At 35.8% G+C, this 21,121-nt stretch overlaps 4 protein-coding genes and 1 long non-coding RNA gene across 8 annotated transcripts in view; 2 read left to right on the top strand and 3 right to left on the bottom strand.

Moving 5' to 3' along the window:
* Positions 1–224: 224 nt before the first annotated feature.
* Positions 225–2,626, bottom strand: LOC123870383 (ras-related protein Rab-4B-like). Its single transcript, XM_045913668.1, has 4 exons — positions 2,422–2,626; positions 2,258–2,338; positions 1,834–2,166; positions 225–1,350 (listed from the first exon to the last, which is right to left on the bottom strand). Exons 1-4 carry the CDS (start codon positions 2,435–2,437, stop codon positions 1,136–1,138), a joined length of 645 nt encoding a protein of 214 aa, XP_045769624.1. The 5' UTR covers positions 2,438–2,626; the 3' UTR covers positions 225–1,135.
* Positions 2,627–4,131: 1,505 nt separating this feature from the next.
* The window catches only part of LOC123870393, a 28,381-nt gene continuing 11,391 nt past the window's right edge, over positions 4,132–21,121 (bottom strand). The window contains exons 2-3 of one of the 2 annotated variants that reach the window (XR_006797068.1): positions 18,580–18,739; positions 4,132–4,165 (exon numbers count right to left, since the gene is read on the bottom strand). This is a non-coding gene — a long non-coding RNA (uncharacterized LOC123870393). Of the gene's footprint in view, positions 4,166–15,407; positions 15,421–18,579; positions 18,740–21,121 lie in introns of those variants that run through there. The other variant, XR_006797069.1, reaches the window with a different exon arrangement.
* On the top strand, positions 6,132–7,551 carry LOC123870384 (ATP synthase subunit s, mitochondrial). Its single transcript, XM_045913670.1, has 4 exons — positions 6,132–6,381; positions 6,488–6,779; positions 7,088–7,351; positions 7,425–7,551. Exons 1-4 carry the CDS (start codon positions 6,361–6,363, stop codon positions 7,448–7,450), a joined length of 603 nt encoding a protein of 200 aa, XP_045769626.1. The 5' UTR covers positions 6,132–6,360; the 3' UTR covers positions 7,451–7,551.
* Positions 7,508–10,386, bottom strand: LOC123870375 (dihydroorotate dehydrogenase (quinone), mitochondrial). 2 transcript variants are annotated; one of them, XM_045913659.1, is made up of 5 exons: positions 10,162–10,386; positions 9,324–9,533; positions 8,767–9,161; positions 8,099–8,436; positions 7,508–7,772 (listed from the first exon to the last, which is right to left on the bottom strand). In XM_045913659.1, exons 1-5 carry the CDS (start codon positions 10,225–10,227, stop codon positions 7,561–7,563), a joined length of 1,221 nt encoding a protein of 406 aa, XP_045769615.1. In that variant the 5' UTR covers positions 10,228–10,386; the 3' UTR covers positions 7,508–7,560. The 2 variants fall into 2 exon arrangements, with proteins under 2 accessions (XP_045769615.1, XP_045769614.1); XM_045913658.1 differs by lacking the exon at positions 10,162–10,386 and adding an exon at positions 9,916–10,055.
* Positions 10,888–21,121, top strand: part of LOC123870368 (Hermansky-Pudlak syndrome 1 protein homolog) — a 12,178-nt gene continuing 1,944 nt past the window's right edge. The window contains exons 1-9 of one of the 2 annotated variants that reach the window (XM_045913648.1): positions 10,888–11,097; positions 14,887–14,982; positions 15,518–15,664; positions 16,813–16,925; positions 17,194–17,415; positions 18,000–18,124; positions 18,846–18,981; positions 19,329–19,452; positions 20,556–20,836. In XM_045913648.1, the coding sequence (XP_045769604.1) occupies positions 14,887–14,982; positions 15,518–15,664; positions 16,813–16,925; positions 17,194–17,415; positions 18,000–18,124; positions 18,846–18,981; positions 19,329–19,452; positions 20,556–20,836 (1,244 nt within the window). In that variant the 5' untranslated portion in view covers positions 10,888–11,097. The remainder of the gene's footprint in view (positions 11,098–14,886; positions 14,983–15,517; positions 15,665–16,812; positions 16,926–17,193; positions 17,416–17,999; positions 18,125–18,845; positions 18,982–19,328; positions 19,453–20,555; positions 20,837–21,121) is intronic. The other variant, XM_045913647.1, reaches the window with a different exon arrangement.

Here is a 21,121-nt window from a genome sequence, read left to right on the forward strand (position 1 = left end):
GAAACAATATTGCTAAGTTATTTATCAACATATTAGAGATAAATTAATTTAGACTGTAAGTATACCGAGATTAGATTGAAAAGGAAAAATACTATGTTGGGTTGTTGGAATGCATTTTGAAATGCCTAGGACTAGGTATATTATGTCAAATTATAAATCTATTAAACCTTATAGAATAATAATTTATATCACAAGGCATTTTGTAAAGAAACTAAATTAAAATTATCAAAATGATTTTAGCTTTCTTTATTGTCACAAATACATTGACAGTATATTCACATTAACGAAATAGGAATAAATCCACTTATGGGATAAGTAATAACAATCTTTGAGAAGATTACAATTTTCACATCTACAAGTGCAAGTTTGGTATAAACTAGATATTAAGTGTTAAGCTTACATTTATTATATTTTCTACTCAAAAGTCAACTAATATTAAGCATTCTTTGGGGATTATTTTAATCAATCAAGAAGAGAACACTGGCTAATATTATGTATACTGTTTACACAGTTCAAGTTGAATTATTTATCAAGATTTTAACCCCCTCCTGACTAGGGAAAAAATACATATTACTATATTACTTTTTGTTTTCACCAAAATATAAATTATTTAAAAATTTTGTCATTTTATCAACTTATTAATTAAAATGTTATAATTGACTGTTAAAAATCAATTTATAGTTTGAAGCCACAAACATTTCTTAGAATTTGTTTTATCAGAATATCAGAATATAATATAAACATTCAGTGAATAACATAGACAGTGTATGCAGTAAAGCCTATTACTATTCCTATTTTATATTCACAGATATTTCCTAAGTAATAATATATTGTATGCAAAATTAAATTATAAATTATTTCAACAATTAGAAATTTTGTCTTAGACAACCTGGTAATGAGATACAACATTCTTCCAAAAATAAATTGAAATAGAAACACTGAGATTCAGTTCACAGAATGCTATCAAGAATGTTATTGAATTTATAACTCAATAACTAGAATCTTAGTTTACTTATAATCTAAAAGTTATGTCATGTAAAACATCACATTATTTTAAAAAGGGAATAATAGTCAGTAATATATAGCTCAATCAAATATTCATTAAAATTATTGGTTGATTGTATAGGTACTAACTTTAGACATGACAGGCACAATCAGATGGTGTTCTTGCAGGTTTCTTTGGTGCAGTCAGCCTCTTTGATGTTGCTGTGCCATACTGAATACCAGAACCTATTCTTTCAGGGTCCAATTCTCCAGTTTCTATTTTTGCAAGAATTGTTTTAGAACACTTTAAGAAGGCTTCTTCCACATTCTCTCCAGTTTTAGCACTGGTTTCAAGGAACATTAATTCTGTAAATTGCAAAAACATAATTTTTACTTTTTTTTTATTCACTATGGGCTCATGCGTCACCACAATCACACCTGATGTAAAGTCATGATGTGGCCTAAGATGGGACGTGATCCCAACAGAAAAGTTTGTTCAAATAAACCTTTCCAAGTGCTTTTGAATTGTCAACTGAATCTACTACAGGTTTGAATGCCCTTCCTTCTAAGAATAACCAGTAAGAACTCTAAACTCTGGTTACTCTGTTTAAATATTCCATTTACAATATTATGCAATGTGTAAGTAGTTGCAGTCCCACCTATTGCCAGAGCCAGCTGCAAGTCATATCCAGGGTCTTTTATCATTTACATAATCTTTTATTGGGAATTACTCTTTTTACAGAAGCATACTTAACTTAATATTAATAAAGATTTTCTTATTTATTTATAGTTTTTTTTTAGTAAGTTAAACTCATATAATGCCAAAAATGAAAGATTCAGGATACTTACCATTGTCTTGTGCGAATTGACTAGCTTCTGTAAATGTCACTTCCCTGGATTCCTCCAAGTCCTTTTTGTTGCCCACTAGTAATATGACAATGTTAGGACTGGCTAATGTGCGAGCATCCCTCAGCCAATTAGCAAGGGCATTAAAAGAATCACGTGATGTGACATCGTACACTAGCAGGGCTCCAGCTGCACCTCTGTAATATGAGCGTGTCACAGACCGAAACCGTTCCTGTCCCGCTGTATCCCATATTTGTAACTTTGTAGATTTCCCTCCAATATTTACTATTTTAGAACCAAACTCGACTCCAATAGTGTGGCATCTATCTTCTTTAACTAAAATAAAAAGTTTTTTTAGTATAATGGCTATAGACAAACAAAAAATCAGGTAAATACGCAGTTAAATCGAACTGTACTGTTTACTCACATTTGTTTCCTATAAAATTATTAAGTAAACTTGATTTTCCTGTGCCAGCACTTCCTATCACTAAGAATTTAAACAGATATTCTGAAATAAATAGCTCTTAATCAGTATTTTAGCTCAATATTAAAGACAAACAAACTATACTCGCAAGTTGTATCAATATTTACCATATGATTCGGACATCGCTGGCAATCTCTAAAATGTCTGGTATTATATTAGTTTTAAAGTTATATTTATCCTCAACATGTAATAATTGCAAATGAATGTACTCGTACTCTTTTTAGTACATAGATTTCAATTTAAACATTTTTTGCAGTCCTTTCTTACTTTATTTTCCTGCATAATTTTCCGATTTTCTAAATAAAATTCTATTCTAATGACAATCATAGACCATGACAATTGTCATATTTTTTTTCTCTCTCGTCTGGCTTTTACAATGATTAGCCAATGTCAAGTTTGTAGTTGTTTGTAACAAGTTAGCTAAACTATACAAGTATGGACCCCGTCTGTACCGGCGCTCGCCGACATACGCACGGCACCCCCTTAGAGCGCTTTCCAGTCAGTTTTAACAAAAAAAAAAACACTCCAAAAAGTCACAACACGCGCGCCAGCAAACGCCACCACAGACGAAGTCCACAATTGTCATTTGTCATGTAAAATTGTCAAATGTCAATGTCAATAGTAGACAATCTATTTTTTTTTCTCTATAACTACAAACTTTTTCTCTCTCTCGTTTGGCTTTACACTGATTAGCCAATGTCAAGTTTGTAGTTATTTACAAGTTAGGGAAACTATATGTATAAGTATGGACTTCGTCTGTGCCGGCGCCCGCCGACATATTACACGCGGTGCCCCTTTATAGCGTTTCCCAGTCAGTTCCACCACCAATAAACACCAGCAGAACAAAAAAACCGGCCACTTCTCACAAAAAAACACTCCAAAAAAGCACCGCACGCGCGCCAGCAAACGCCACCACAGACGAAGTCCAACTGCAAACTTGACATTGGCCTATCTTTGTAAAGCCAGACGAGAGAAAATAAAAAAACTGTATAATTATGGACATCGTCTGTACCGGCGCTCGTCAACACGCGCGGTATGGTAGAAATCAAGGTAGAAACAAAGACCTGTCTTTGGGTAGAAATCGTTTCATCGAATAGTTCCTATGGCGTTATGTTGGCTACCCTGTCTGTCTAAGTCATTGGGTGGTCATTGGCACCACATTGGCATGAGAAGACGCAGATTTTGTTTATTTTCATTTGATTTTCATTTCATTCATTCATGAATATCAAATGAAAACAAGCAAAATTTGCGTTTTGGACAGACAGGGGAGCCAACATAACGCCATAGTAACTATACGTTGAAACGAATGGGCCTGCCCGCGAAATTCAAATTTAATTTGATTTTTCGCAATTTGTAAACTATTACGACAACGTAGGCTTATGGTATTTTAATTGCGACAATGGCAGTATCATCCTCACAGGTTTATATGAAAAACCTTTACTTGAAAGGGTCCAGTTTATTTCCAGCTATAAGGGTACAAAAATTAATTAATATTGACTACACTAGCGGCACGCTATGATGGCCGGTTTGACACATTACAATAGTGATGTGGAATGTCAATTTATTCTCGAACAAAAAACAATTAAGTTTTGTTTTTGTACCTGATTAAATAGGTTTAATAAAACAAAAATGTATATGTTTATTTAATTTATTTGAACGAACTGAATATTTGAACGAAAATGAATATACATACTTTATATGCACACAAGAAACATATGAATACAAAAGATACCAAAAAAGGTGCCACAAAAGGCCATAATTAATCAGATTCGTCCATACTACTATTTTCACTGTCGTCACTGCTATCATCACATACATTAATAATTATATGTTCGTTTTCTATAATATTATCTATTTTCACATCTCTTTCATAATCTTCCCTTATTAATTTAACAGTTCTATTCACAACCTTTTCCCAGTCTCCTTTAGTCACATGTTCACAAGCTTCTTCTAATAATTTTAGCATTTTTTTTGTGGTAAATGGGGGTTCTGTATTGTGTCTTGCAGCATATCCCTTAATTTGAGCCCACACCAACTCAATCGCATTATACTCACAATGGTAAGGCGGTAACCGTATAACTCTGTGCCCATGTTCTAATGCTATTTCGTCAATGACGTATCGGATCTTGGTTGGTTTGTTTTCTTTTAAAAGACGTACTAATTCCGCTTTTAACATATTCATGTTTGCATCTACGCCATTTTTACGAAGCCATGCGACGATATCAGCTTTCTTTTGCGATTGGGCAGGTGGCTTGTCAATTTGCATCGAGTGGTATGGGGCGTTGTCCATAATTATAATAGATGGTTCAGGGAGGCTACACAACATTGAGGTAAACCATTCAGTAAACTTTTCTCCATTCATGTCTTCATGATAGTCTCCAGTGGTTTTTGACGCAAAAGCCATGAGAGAACCTTCGACAAACCCGTTGATGGTTCCGGCGTGACAAATTATAAGTCGCGATCCTTTTCCTACAGGAACTTTGGAAGTAGATGCTGCTGTGTCATCGTTCCAAGAACGGCCTACAGTATGGTTAGCATTAAGCCATGTTTCATCCAAGAACACAACATTTTGCCAATTTTTGATTTCTTTCACTTGCCGTAAAAAAGTATACCTTGCCATCGCTATATCAAATCTTTCCATCAATATTTTGCGTTTGTTACATTTTTTGTATCGAAATCCAATGGTCTTCAAAATCTTCGTTAAAGAACTTTCCCCACCGAAGAATAATCCAGCTTCCTTCAGTGAATGCACCAACTTTTTTCTTGTTGGATACTCCTTCTGTAAATAGTAACCGTAAACATGTCTTCGGATAGCATCGGCATCAAAGCTATCGATGCCTACGACTGGTTTTGCTCGTTTTCTCTTTTTTGGTGTGTGAAGTTTATTTTCTTCTGTGCCAGTCTCGCCATATTTTTTTTTAGTTATCCGTCTAACAGTTCGTTGTCCAATATTAAGCGCATCAGCTACGCGTTCAACCACTGACGTTATAGGTAAAATTGGCCCTCCATTTTGAGCTTCACGATAGAAATAGTTACGAAGGCGTATTACGAACTCACGTGTCTGACTATTTAGAACAGTTCTCTGCGTACGTTCGGTCATATCGACGAAATCCACAACAAAGGGCTTGAACAGAGTCCAAATTAACGAGCAAGGGTCAACAGTAATGCAGTATCAATATTTGAAATCCAAAGCCAGGTCAAAACTATATCACAATCGCATTGCACTGACAGTTTATACTTTTCGAAGCAACGTCAATTCGAAACTGCTTTGTTTTGCATTGAGCATTGACGCGAGTTTGCCGGAGGTAGTAGTTGTGCTAGCCAGCGATCCTATGTGACGATCGTATTAGATTCCATTTTTAAAAATTTATTGATATTTTTTTGCGATTTCAGAGGTTTGTCCACATAGTGAAAATTGTTCATATTCACAAGTACATTCACCCCTTAAATGGTGCAAACTGATTTTTCTACACTTGTATACATTTAAGAAATCAATTTAATAAATAAATTTTGAGTCCTAAACCTAAAACTACATTCGATAAAATTTATGAATCTCTGCACATCACTATCGTCAATAAAGTAATACAATTATTTCCTTCAAAGTCGTTATCAATTAATACGGAACTTCATGAGCGGACAAACGTCAAACCGGCCATCATAGCGTGCCGCTAGTTTAATTTGTGAGAATAGTCGATACTAGAACTGCTCGTCAATGTCAATCAAGTGCCAAGAGAGCCTTGTCGGACTTGTAGTGATTAATTCTTTTGTACATACTCTTTGATGTGTTTTTGAATTTTTTTTAAAAAATAGGGTTTGAATTAAATTATTAATATATTATTTTAGAACGTAGTGATTATATTCTCTTTGATATTAATAGTAATTCCTTGATTATATTTCGTACTTTATATCTCTTCCAACAATAGGTAATATGTTAGACACTCAGGTGTTGACGTAAAAAAACATCTATTCATAGCAATAGTATCCCACCAAGCTGTTAATATCTTGTTGCTAATCATATCTATGTTGCTAATAGCAAAATTCCAATAATGTTTTGCTTGCAACGAAAAGTAAGTAGGATTCAATGAAAGGCGTACGATTTTATGATATATTTTCTGTACCTAACTTGTAGGTAAATATATTAATAACTTGTTAATTCCTTCACATTATTTTTAGGTATTTTTCAATGTCCAGAATTTGTCATTACCTAAGACTCAACCAGTTAGGTTTTTTTGGGAGTATGTAAATATGATGTTTAATAAGCCAGATCCAGAACGTATTAAATCGCTAGGCCCTGATCGAGCTTGTGCTGAATGGGTGCTTCGTAATGGTGGAAAAGTTGTATGGGCAAATGGAAAAAAACTTGAAGATTATAATTCACTTCCACCAGAATCACAGCCTGTGCCAAAAATAGTTGAGATTGATGGGACTGATTCATCAATATCACACTATGGATTTTCTCATTTAAGTATGAAAAGATTAAATTATTTTAAAGCATAAGCCAAGTAATTATTTTATTTGTTGTGCTACACTCAGCAGGTTTTCATAATATAATATTGTGATCATTTAATTTGTAAAATCAAAAGATATAGCTCTCTGCTATCTTTATGGCAGCACAATCGAAGCAGCAGCCAAAATTTGCTGAGAGCTGTACTTAGGTAGGACTTTATTAACAAGCTTGCATTGCTGTCACAACAAGCAGGTGATTGGTGTAATACCAATATAAATATGTATTTCTTTAGTGTATTTCAATGTTCAATGCAATATTTCTTTCAGGTGGCTGCACTAAGTTGGAAAGAATAATTCTCCATAATAACAAATACATTGATGACAGAGCAATGAAGGGACTTTCATATGGACTTGCTACATTATCACATGTCCAAGTTTCAGAATGTGTAAATGTCAGAGATCAAGGGCTTAAGGAAATTAAGGTGTTAAAAAATCTACAGACGTTAATTCTCTTCAGTTTGTCAAGTGTATCAGATCTAGATGGATGCAAGCAATATCTACAATCACAACTGCCAAAATGCAAAATACTCGGTAAAACTTAAGATGACAGCTGATTTCATCAAGGGATCTTTCTTGAATATTTAATATTGCCTTTCTTTTTCAGGGAAAGAAGATAAAATAATAAACTGAAATATTCAAGGTGTGTCCTTAAATTGAATTGTATATAAAATCAACAAACCAAAGTTTATAATATTTATATACCATGTAATAAAATTATTTTGGCAACATAACATTGTGAATCATTTCAATCCTTTACCGACAGCTTCACTGACATTACCATATCCATCTTTTATTAACAATTCAGCAAGTTCAGTCTTTATCTTGGTAACGATAGGAGGGCCGTGATAAATAAGAGCTGTGTATATCTGTACTGCACTGGCACCAGCTAATATTTTGTCATATGCATCCTGGCCAGAAAACACCCCACCAACACCAATTATAGGAATGCTGCCTAAAACAAAATTGAAATTTTTAGAAATCAAGGTTAGCAGTTTTAAATAAACAACTTCATGGCAGCCTGCCAAGATTTTCAAGCTCACACAAGAAGTTCCAAATACACAAGGCCAGTTGAGATCTGTTTTTGTACAATGTACAGTCATATGCCTTGTGTTCATATTGGGCTACTTGTTTTGCATGCACTTTATCTTCCTATGAATAATTATGCTGTTAATATTTGTGAATTTATATTTGAAAAATACAATATCAATTATGATATACCCTTACCCTAAAATTTATTAGTGTTTGTTGTTTTAATTGTTTGTTGTAAATAAAACTTACCCTTTGTTAGTTTGTATACTGTTCTTATCATGTCTGTAGATTTATTAGCTAAAGGTTTTCCACTAAGGCCCCCAACTTCACTAGCATATACCTTGTTTATAAGTGAAGGTCTTTCTATTGTTGTGTTAGCAATAATAAGACCATCAACCTTGGTATCTTTTTTCATAATTACTGCTACAATATCTTTAATTTCTTCCAGACTTAAATCTGGTGCAAGTTTTAGAAGAAGGGGTGGTCTTGTCTCTGTTTGTAATGTATTTAATGTTTTATTGACTGCAGCCAAAAGTTTCTGTAACTCTTCTTTGTTTTGCAATGACCTTAACCCAGGTGTGTTGGGACTGAAATAACAATAAAATTCATAATTTTATTATTAAAATTACATTATAGTTACAATATAGTAACATAGATCTTTAAAAGTAGATTGTTAACAGTAATGCGCACTACTAGATGTCACTACCAGTTGTTTAGCTGGTTAAAAAAATACATATATCGAAAAATTTACATCAGCTGTCATAAAAATACTAAAACCACCCTAAGGCAGCAATAGCAGAAGGATACCGCCGGTTCAATCCCAGCCTGGTTCTGCAATTTTTGATATGTATGTTTGTAAAGTATATTATGTAAAGTTTATTTCAAAATTTATCATTGTTTTATAATAATTAACAAACCTGCTAATATTTATCACAAAGTAGTCAGCTACATCATAAAACTTTTTAATGCCTGAAATGTAATCTTGAGTAGCATCAATGGAGTTTTTGTTTTTGCCCAAGTTTATTCCTAACAGTCCATTTTGCAGCAAAGCTTTGTCTAAATTTTTAACTTTTTGGAATACACCATTGTGTCCTTCACTGTTAAAACCATATCTATTAATGACAGCATTGTCCTCTGGTAGTCTAAATACTCGTGGTTTTGGATTGCCAGGCTGTGGTTCCGGTGTAACAGAACCTATTTCTACAATTGAAAATCCTAAGCGTCTTAAGCCTGTGACAGCATCACCATGTTTGTCAAAGCCAGCTGCTATCCCGATTGGGTTACTAAGTTCATATTTCAGGAATTTTGTTTTCTGGAAATGAAGAATATGTTTAATTTATGCTTGGATGTAAAGGACACTAAAACTGCAATGCTGTAGATATTAAAAGCTAAATATTGGACAATATTACCAAGAGTTGGCCTTATTTCGGCCAAAACTGGAATGAATTTTAATAATAAGAAAGAATCAACTCACTAATACATTTGGATCTTGAAAACTTTCTTGTGGAAAAATGCCATATTTAATAGCTGAAACACCGATTTTATGAGCCCATTCGGGATCGAGAAGTTGGCTCAGTGGTCGTAAGAAAGTATCGTAATAACCATTGAAATCCTTTTTAAAATAAATCAGCTGGTAGGAGAGGGATCCTCCCAATGTCAGATAACACAAAGATTTAATCTTTTTCTGAAAAAAAAAAAAATATTTTTAATGATTGATTGAATGAATGATGACTGAAACCTTAAGACGTCCACCCCCTATTCAGGAGGTCTAAGTTTTAACTTTTGGAAGTTATACCTATTCATTTTAACCAAATAAATATTACGTGCTTTAATCGTGAAGGAAAACATCGTGAGAAAACCTGCAAGCCTGAGAGATCTCCATAGTGTTCTCAAAGGTGCGTGTGAAGTCTGCCAATCCGCACTTGGCCAGCGTGGCGGACTATGGCCTAGACCCTTCTCATTCAGAGAAACCTCGGCTCAGTAGTGGGCTGGCGATGGGTTGATCATGATAGACGTACGAGTAAACAAAGTAAAATATTTGGTAAACGGAATAGTTGAACACAGACCAGATTGTTCTGCTTTCTACTCATTACGATAACAATTTTTATTTTTTATATAACTTTTAATTAGAACTTAGCGAATTTATGATACACAACAGCAATTTAAAATTATAATAGATTGAACAAATTTAAATATTATTAAGCTGTATTACATGTACTTAAAGTAATTTAATTGTCTATCAGTATATTTAAATTTTAAAGTCAAGATTAAGATTTTTTTATTTATTTACGGCCTTGGACACAGACACAGACCTCCAGAGCACCACAGACCAGTAATCTGCATAGACTAGTAATCTCTGGAGTGCGATCTGGAGCCATATGGAGCAATATTTTTTTTTTTCTCTCTCGTTTGGCTTTACAAAGATTAGCCAATGTCAAGTTTGTAGTTATTTGTAACAAATTAGGGAAACTATTCAAGTATGGATCCCGTCGGTGCCGGCGCTCGCCGACATACGCACGGCACCCCCTTAAAGCGCTTTCCAGTCAGTTTTACCAAAAAAAAAACACTCCAAGAAGGCAGAGCACGCCCGCCAGCTAACACCAACACAGACGAAGTCCAGCAATATTATACATACTCCGCAAAACTCCGGATTACTGGTCTGTGGTACATACTCTTTGGCAAAGAGTATAGTAATGTTTATATACTACTAGCTGATGCCCGCGACTTCGTTCGCGTGGATGTAGGTTTTTTAAAATTCCCGTGGGAACTCTTTGATTTTCCGGGATAAAAAGTAGCCTATGGGCTAATCCAGGGTATACTCTATCTCCATTCTAAATTTCAGCCCAATCCGTCCAGTAGTTTTTGCGTGAAGGAGTACCTAACAAACATACATACACACACACACACACACACACACACACACACACACAAACTTTCGCCTTTATAATATTAGTGTGATCTCTATGGTTTTCAGTTTAGTATCCTCTAATTTTTGTAATTAATTAGAACGTAGTGTTTACCTATATACTCTTTGGTATTAATCTGTGGGCGTGCTGTGGGCCAGTTGGAAAAAAATGCTGTAACCAAATGAGAAACAAATAATGAGCAAATAAATTAGATTTGTTAAATAAATTAAATGAACTTGTAAATTAGGTAATAATTTTATTTTTGAAAGAAAGTAAAATAAAACCCTCTAATACATTTGACTTCAGTTTAAACTTTGAGTTCAGTTAAATACCTAAATTAAAATAATAATAATAATAATAATAATTTTTATTTCAGGCAATATAAGTCACAAGACAACCCATAACAAACAAAAAGAAAAAGAAAACACAAAATAATATACAGCTTAATGTAGATATACATAGTGTAAACTAATCTAAATAAAGCTGTTGTTGTCGCACCGATGCAGGTTTGACCAATTTTTAGAAAAAGGATTACTCAGATCTTCGTTAACAGCACACAAGATGGAGTTAGTACTGTGTCTTAGTCTTTCCCAGAAGGAAGCCGTCCTTGCTCTGAGTATGGCGAAGAAGTCAGGGACCCTCGCCGCAGCAAACATGGCTTTAGCACTGCAGAAACGCGGATGCTTCATTAGGATGCGGAAGGCGTTGTTATATTGTATCCTAAGCGCATTATAGCTGCGCTTGGTAAACTTTGTCCACAGTTGACATGTGTAAAAACATTGACAAAAAGCTTTAAATAACGTCACCTTCACGTCATCGGAGCAACGCGCGAATCTGCGCGCTATCATGTTAGCCCGCACCGAGAGAGCCCTGCGCTCCCTCTCCATATCTTTATCATCCTTTATGTCATTTGTTAGAATATGACCCAGGTATTTAAAGCTCTTAACAACCCGAACTGACGACCCATTCAAAAATACCGGCGGAACGGTCTCCGGACCCTTACCCGCTTTGAAAATGAGCATTTCGGTTTTCGCTACATTGTATTTGAGGCCATGTTCTTTAGCGAACTGGTCACAAATACTGAGCAGTTTTCTAAGCCCGTTTATTGAGGGGCTGAGAAGCACCATGTCGTCAGCGTAGCTCAAATTGTTAACGCAGACGTTACCAATATGGCAACCGACTTTGGTACTTCTCAGTCTCCCAATAAGGTCATTGATGTAGAGGTTAAATAGATCCGGAGACGTCAGCCCTCCTTGACGTACGCCACACTCTAGCCTATATTCACTAGAGAGTGCGTCGCCCCATTTTACGTAGTTGGTTTGGTTTTCGTACCAAAATCTCCACAAGTTCATTAATTTTTTCGGTACATGACCATCAAGTTTACGCCATAATATTTTGTAGTTAACGAGGTCAAATGCCCGGCTTAGGTCTAAAAAGCATGCATATACTGAAGTATCCCTATTAACATAATAGTTCACAGTATATTTGAGACTTAAAATGGCTGAATCTGTAGAGAGTCCAGCACGAAAACCAAACTGAGCATCGTCAATATTAAAGTTCCCAGTCAGTTCGGGTTGTAAGAGCCTTTCCAGTATTTTTCCGACAATAGTGCCTAACGATATGGGTCTATAGTTGGTAAGATTAGACAGATCGCCGGTTCTATTTTTTACGATGGGGGCTACTATCGTTTTCATAAGGTCCTTTGGTAAGTAGCTGTGCTTTAAGCATAACTTAAATATAATGGACAGGACCCGATAAACTTCATCACTGGCATAGAGTATGTGCTCAATGCTGAGGCCATCGTGTCCCGGAGATTTCCCACGTTTTATACATCTTACAGTTTTCGCAATGTTATCAGGAGTAAAAATATTATTTAGATCGCCAGATGACTTTTTCTGTAAGGTTGTATCGGAGGCAATGGCCTCAGCATTTTGCTCACCACCTACTTCCATGGGTTGGACTTTAAAATGATTAGCAAACATGTCAGCGATTCTGTTCGGGTCCTGTTCATTATTCACCGACACAGGTAGGACATCTTTATGTTGAAGGCTTTTAGTGGCTTTCCAGAATTTTGGAAAGTTCTTTTTATCCCTATTTTCAGCTATTATATCCATCTTTATCATTTCTTCATTTCTTTGGCACCATTTTAATTTGCTTTTAAATACTTTTCTAAATTTTAACATATTTTCATATATAAGTCCATGGTCAGGTTTACCAGCGTCAATCCACCATCTAAAATAAAGTCGAGCTTGTTCATGACTTGATCTTACATGGTAGTTCCAACCAGCGATCTGTCTACCTTTTTGTCTTGCACCGGTGCGAGAACAACTTAAGTCGGCTCCGGCCTGTAAAACACTTATCAGATCATCATACATATTGTCAATAATAAACTTACACTCTAACGTATCACAGTTATCTTTATCACAGCTATCGAAATGACTAGGATAGGTAACTAGTTTTAATTCTCTATAGCAAAATTCTCCGTATTGATTAATCTGGTCGAGATTTCTATTATTCCAGAGAATTCTGCTATTGTTACGGGTATTGCCTATATTACATTCTACTTTTTTTACAATGACGTCAATATTTATATCTATCAGCAGCGGAAAGTGGTCTGACCAGTTTATATCATTGACAACACTTACACCTTTTATTATTCTAAACGCCGCCTCCGTGCCTAAACAGTGGTCGAGCCATCTTCTTGAGCCACTCGATTCACACATAAAAGTATAAGTATTAGAGTTCAACCCTAGTAGATCTACGTCCGCACACACCCAAGACTCGGCCGAACAAAATTCAAAAAGTTCCCGGCCGAAGCGGGCGCAGGGATGCGCGTTAAAATCGCCCAAAGCAAAAACAACTTCTATGTTACTGTCACTAACAATAGCATTAAGTTGCGACAGACAGCTCGTAAATTCGATTAAATCATCTACTTTATCACTATCACAAGGCATATAAATACTAAATACTAACATATCACAGTTATGGGTCCTAATTTTAACAGCAATTAATCTATCACTATTGCAATCCACTATTGTGACATCCGGAAAGATTGATCTGCGCCACATTAACGCTAGCCCTCCGTACGGTCTGCCGCGCAACACGCCGACAGAGGTGTCTACCGAAGATTTCGAATAACAGCTAAAATCCTTATCAATTTCATTTACGAAATTGATGTCGTGAGGCAGCAGCCAAGTTTCTTGGAGGGCGATTATGTCGACCTTTTGACATAAGTACCGCACATGCGGCGCAGACCGTTTTACAGACTTACAATTAAAGGACGCTAAGGTTATGTAATTATTATTTTTAGGCGTACTATCCATTAATTTTATTGTTAGTAGCGGCAGCGCTTTGCGCATTACGATCTCTGAAGCGACGAAACACTAAGCCCTTAGGCCAAAAGTCACTATTCAAGAAGGTTCTCAGCTGGCTGCTAGGAACCACTATTTTATAAGAATTAAAATCTACGTCATGATTTTGTTTCAACAATTCAACGCTGTAGCATTCTTGGTTCATGTCTTTAATATGGTTTTTAATGTCGTCGTCAGTCGTACTCTTTTTAGCCCGAGACAAGTAAATGGCACTTTTAGATTCGCTTACTAGAATTCGAGCCGAGTTCTGCAATGTGCCACGCATATTTTTAAGCTTAGTTTTCTTACGAATCACTAACTTAAAATCGTCGTCGACGACGGAGGAGGTAGCAATATTCGCTTCACGAGCGGTCAGTGGATTTTTCGATGCCACGCGATCGTGACCCGAACGGCGCGCTTGCATAAAGTTTGTACTCGCCTGCCGCCGCGGACGTTGCACAATATCACGATAGGTCGGAGTGAACACGGTCTCGATGGAGCTCGCACGGTTGCGTTGTGGTACAAGTACAGGCGACAATGCATCCTTATCAGACGGTGTTGAAATTATTTTCTTCGGTGTCACTCTTGGATCTCGGGATTTCGGGGACGTAATTTGGTCAGGTTTTTTAGTACAAGTCAGAAGCTGAGATATATCCGAGCTGATTTTCGTTTGAAATTGAGTAAATTCAGTTTTCGAGACAGTTTCACTACGAATATTTTGAAGCTCGCTTTTCATGGCACTTAGGTCTTTTAGTAGCCGAGTCACGTCAACATGCAAAAAATGAAGGCAGTTTTGATATTTGACAGTGTAAATGATTTATTATTTTCTAAATGGGATGAAAGTTTTTTATTTCGGATGAAAACATTTAATGGTCAGGTAAGCCGCACTCTAAAACCTTATTTACTTTAGTTAAAAAAAATCGGTGAAGATTTTTGAATAAGTATTTATAAATTGCTAGCTGATGCCCGCGACTTCGTCTGCGTTGATTTAGATTTTCAAAAATGCCGTGAGAACTCCTTGATTTCTGGCATATCACTCCCCAGGTTTTCAACTATATCTATGTAAGAAAGCAGGTCAATCTGTTGCTCCGCTAGGGCGTCATTGAAGTACAAACCAACAAACAAATAATTTTGCATTATTTATAGTGTCGGTAGAGATTTCATACTCTTGTCCAACTCTTACCAAATCAAAATACTTAAATATTTTTATAATATTATATTTTTCTATTCCATGCCTCTATCAGGGAAAGTTCTCTATTAAATGCCCCTTAAAATTGGTGACATATTATCTGTCTGATACCTAAATTATTATTATCTATCCATTTTAGTTTATGTTCTTAACATGAAAGGAAGTCAACTTTTCATTAAGCTTCAGAAATTATTTGAGACATAGAATATAATTTTTTTATAAGGAAAAGGATGGCAATATTACGGACAGTCATCACATATCACAGCTGCTGTCGCCTATCATTACATCGCAGAGGGTCATGGCAGCCCAGTTCAGCAACACATACACATCCATGCAATGTAAAGATAACACTACTATAGTATTTGATGAGGTATGTATTCACCTACCTTCTGTCTTTAAAATTTTGTAAGTATGTTTTGTTGTAATTACACTATGCCTCCTACAATCCTTCATGGCACGCAGGATTAAACTACGGAACCCTAAAACCACATCAGTGACGTCATTCTTCTCTTCTCAGATCTGGGCGCGTTTGGAGCCCTTGTAGCTTTAGTTTTAAGTTATATAATTAATTACCACCATTACATCATTATTTTTCAAATTCAGCAATGACAATCAAAAAGTGTGCAATAGTACCCAATTTGAATAAATGATTTGACTTTGACTCTAATCATTAGGATTGCATTTTTTCGAATAAACCTAATATAATAAATACAACAAATGTGCATATTGCGGGTGTAATAGATACCTTACACTTACATTCAGAATGGGCATGTTCTAAAAAATAACATTCAGAGTTTAGAAGAGCATCTATTAATATTATTATTAATGACTAGACGATGCCCGCGGTTTTGCCCGCGTGGATTTTGGTTTTTTTAAATCCCGTAGAAACTCTTTGAATTTCTGGGATAAAAAGTAGAGTATGTCCGTCCTGGACATGTATCCCATGTGTGTACCAAACACTAAAATCGGTTCAGCAGTTGGGCCATAATATTTGTATGGATAGTGCTAGTTAACACTATTTGTTATAAAGCAAGTACCCACATCCTCATCCACATATTTTAATAAATTCAGTTTAATCATTTTGATTTAATCATTAATTATTTTAGTATGTTAATGTACACTACTTTTAAACATTGAACTTAAGATTTTAAGCATTATTTAATTTTATGCAATAAAATATTTTTATGTAATAAACAAGTGTAAATTAAAAATTTATAACACCCCCGACAAGTGAAGGTTACAGTAATAACTAGAAAAGAGCTGATAACTTTCAAACGGCTGAACCGATTTTCTTGAATTATAGCTAAGAACACTCGATCAAGCCACCTTTCAAACGAAAAAAAAACTAAATTAAAATCGGTCCATTAGTTTAGGAGCTACGATGCCACAGACAGATACACAGATACACACGTCAAACTTATAACACCCTCTTTTTTGGTTGGGGGTTAGAAAGATCACCATTACGCCTGCCATAATAGTATTGATAAATTAATTAATCAGCCTTTTTGTACATTACAGTGGCTTGACCATGTGTTCATGATCATCAGTGAGGATGATGTAGATGATGCTCATCGGGAGCTGCTGGATTGTAAAACCCTTGTGCAGCATATTTGTGGCCAAAATATCAATTTGTAAGTCTATATAAATTAACATTATTTACATTTCATTTTCTTTTGATTTACTTGTATTCTTCACACTATAGAATTACTTACAAATAAAAATAATGATTGATAAGATAAAATATTCATTGTTTTTATTTTTGGTTTATGGCAATGTTATAAAATGTGAACATGAAAATATTAATGTAGGAGTAAGTAGGTAATCATAATTAACTTCATGTTACAAAACGCTCACAATTTAGTGACATCGCACCACACTTCTAGTAACTTATTTTTTCAGATTACATTCTTCAACATATCAAGAATGGTTGTCAGTACTGCTAGAGAGTCGAGATAAAGGTGACTCAATCCCAGGCGCCAGTGGGGTGATAGGAGAGAGTGGAGCCACTGCAGCAGCGTTGAATGCTCTGAGAACAGTCTCAAAAGAGATAAAGTGCTCTCCCCACCAACACTACCACATGCTACTCTTTGTAGGGGACAAGATGCTGGCTTTGTATTCCAGGTCACTAGTAAATATTGTTTTCTACACAAATACGAATTTGTTATAATAACTTGTTTGTTGGTTTATTGGCTCCTTATTTTTGTATAACTGATGAGATGATGTGCCCTGTCTTAGATAGACAGACCGAAAATCAAATATTTATATATAACTAGTGGTTGCCCACTTTGTTCTAGACCTCCCATAATAAGTGGGTTTTGGAAAAAAAATCTTATATAACAATCCAGTGGGAACTCTTATTTTTCAGGTCAAAAAGTCGCCAGTCCTTCTCCCGAATGCAAACTATCCTTTGCCTTTCAGCAAAATCGGTTAAACGGAGAGACAATGCCAAACGATGCCTATATCAAATATAATTATTTCTTAGTATGTAATTATTAAATACAGGGTCTTCCAAAATTCGTAAAATCCACGTCTGCTGTTAGTTTTTTTGCTAACCATTTTAAATTATCGATTTAACTAAAAGAGTACGTCAAATATGTATTTCATACAAGCTCCCTTTATTGACGTTTGATAAAAAGTCGCTGATTGGACTAGTACTTAGTAGTCATCAACCTTATTTTGCATAATCAGTATGGATTTATTTCTAGCCGCGGATGTGAAGATCTCATGCCGCCAGATTTGATATTGCTCAGTGTCCAATGTATCGCCGCTCAGGAGTATTGGAAAGAGTTACGGAATACGGACTCCACGAATGAAAATGCTCATCTACCTTGTAAGTATCACATAGGGATGTTGCCGGCTATGTCAAAAATAAATTATTTCTTAGAGATTATTTAAATGTAGAGGATCTTCCAAAATACGTAAAATCCATATTCTCTGTTAGGTTTAAGTATTTTAAAATTATATATCAAACTGGATAATGCTTGCAACTTTGTTGGATTTAGTTTGGTTCTAATCCTGTGGACGCAATTTGATATTGCGGAATAAAAAGTAGCCTATACCCATCACTAGGATGCAAGCTATCTCTGTACCAAATAGATGGTGCCCATAACTTTATCTCTGTCAATTTAGGATTTTTGAGAATCCTGTGGGAACTTCTTAATATCCATGGACCAAATTAGTAACCTATGTCCTTCCCTAGGGTGCAAGCTATTTCTGTATGAAACATCAAAAACCGTTAAACAGATGGGCAGTGTAAATCTAGTAGGCAGACACTTTCGCACACACTATTATTTATAACAGACTAAGCAACTTTCGCTGATGCGTCTATATCAGAAGTGTTTCGAGTTTTCCAAATGTTTGTCCAATCTATTCTTGAATTGGTTAACAGAGCTTGACATAACCACATCCTTGGGCAATTTATTCCATATGTGAACAACTCTGTTAGCTAGTTTTTTGCTGCGTCCTGTTGTACCTGATAGAAAAAGCGTGCGACATGCAGCAGGCGACGTGCCGCGCTAGTGGGTGTGGCACTAAATGGGAGTATATTGCAGGGCTGTCACAGGAGAACAGCGCCATCGTGCACCTGTGCGGCGGTGGTGCGGTGAGCCCGTGCGCGCCGCACTCCCTGCACGTGGCAGAAATCGCGCCGCGAATCGTGTTCGCCGTACTCGTTGATATGGACTCGAGGTAACGCCCCCCTCCCCCTTCCCCCCACCTCCGTAATAATCCAATCGTCGTAATAATCTAGTAGTAAAGTTTTTTTGTTAAACACCTCTCACAACTTATTTTTGGTGTGATAAAACAACAACAATAATACATACTTAATGACATGTAGAGTACATGTTTTAAATCTTGTAGTGTAAAGTGGTGTTAAGAAACTATTGATATTTTACTTTTATTTGTCATAAAATCAAGACAATTTCCTCCCTTTTATATTGCATGCAAAACAATCAGAAGTTGCTAGTTAAAACAGAAATTCTCTTTTATAATAGCAACTATAGCTATAAATAGGTACATAAACCATGATATTTCAGAGAAGTTGGCATTGCAGTACATATGTCCAGTCAGATTTTATCAAACTTGCGACGGCTACTTTTGCAAAGGAATTTGGATGTGTTACCAAATACACTCGACTCTTTGGAAGCGACATTGAGAAAGGTAACAGAATCTGCTACTTATTTCTGCTTTCAAAAAGGAAAAGTCGATGTTTTAATTAAAAAAAAGTTGAAAAAACTATGACCCGGTTATGGAAAAATGAAACAACCGGACTTGGTATAAGTAAAAAAAACTAAAAAGAAAAAACAATAAAATGGGGTTTCTGTCGCTTGGTAAATTTTACTAATAACTATATTTATATTAATGAACTCAGAATTTTCTCCTCTTTCGTTTCACACCCCACTCGACACATTAGCAATAAACTCTATTACTCTCACACTAGCTCACTTTTTTTGATGTAACATCTGTCTGGCCGATTTATTTTTAACCCCCGACCCAAAAACAGGGGTGTTATAAGTTTGACGTGTGTATCTGTGTGTCTGTGTATCTGTGTATCTGTCTGTGGCATCGTAGCGCCTAAACGAATGAACCGATTTTAATTTACTTTTTTTTGTTTGAAAGGTGGCTTGATCGAGAGTGTTCTTAGCTATAATCCAAAAAAATTGGTTCAGCCGTTTAAGAGTTATCAGCTATTTTCTAGTTTTCTTGTAGAAAAAAAGGTTAGATAACCCTTAGGTTCATAATATTCAAGTGTCAATTGACAAAATAATGTCAAGCTGTCAAGATGGACGTTGCCTAGATATACATTATACATAATTATTTATTTGAAAATGATTTGTCGGGGGTGTTGAAAATTTTTAATTTACACTTGTCGTATAAAATATAGCCTATGTCACCCGGGCCTTTACAACAAATCGATTGACACCTCATTCATCAAAATCGGCCTAGTAGTTTAGTAGCTATGGTGGAACACAGAATCTGGATACAAACATATGTATACATACATAGACTGTTTAAATCATAACCCTTCCTTTCGGCTTTGCCGTAGTCGGGTAACAAAACGTACAGAGATAGCTTACATTCCGGGAAAGGGCACAGGGTACTTTTGGTCCCCGAAAATCAAAGAGTTCCCCCATGGATTTTTAAAAATCAAAATCAACAAGGCTGAAGTTGTGGGTATAATATAACTTGGCATAGAGATGGTTCGCATCCTGAAGAATCTTCACAATAATTCGTAAGCTTTAAATAATCGCTCTGTATTTCAGACAACAGAAGCACTTCGTAAAAATAAAGCACCCTCCACACTATGTGCCCGCGTCACTAGCCGCATGTTGGAATTGCGGAAATCATGTACAACCACCACTCCGCTCACACCGGAAACCACCGCCACAGCATTGCACACGGCGCTCGAAGCCGTCATAGAATACCTCAAACCGGATATACCTAGCTTGAAGTTGGAACACCCTGTGAAGGAGCTCAGGGCTCTTTTAAGCCCCTATCTTGAATTCCTACGCGTTAAAGCTCAGCGATACTTCAGTTTGGAATCATATCCTTTTCATAAAACTGTTTTGTTTTTAATGCTTGTAATTTGTGTTTATTGCATTGGTCCTTCATTCACATTATTGCTTAGCTTAGCACGAAAACAAAAAAAAACAAACTATTTTGCATATTTTCATCTCTGTTGCATGTTTTACAGGTATGGCTCTGTCACTTTCAAACAAGAGGATTAAGTGAGAATCCTCACTTAAGGCTGTCTTATGCCAGCTAAGATTCACTAACAATTTGCACAGCAACTGTGTAAGGTGACTCAATTAATACAAGGCCTACTTCA

Source organism: Maniola jurtina, chromosome 12, assembly GCF_905333055.1.
Source record: "Maniola jurtina chromosome 12, ilManJurt1.1, whole genome shotgun sequence".
In the NCBI taxonomy this organism is placed as follows: domain Eukaryota; kingdom Metazoa; phylum Arthropoda; class Insecta; order Lepidoptera; family Nymphalidae; genus Maniola; species Maniola jurtina.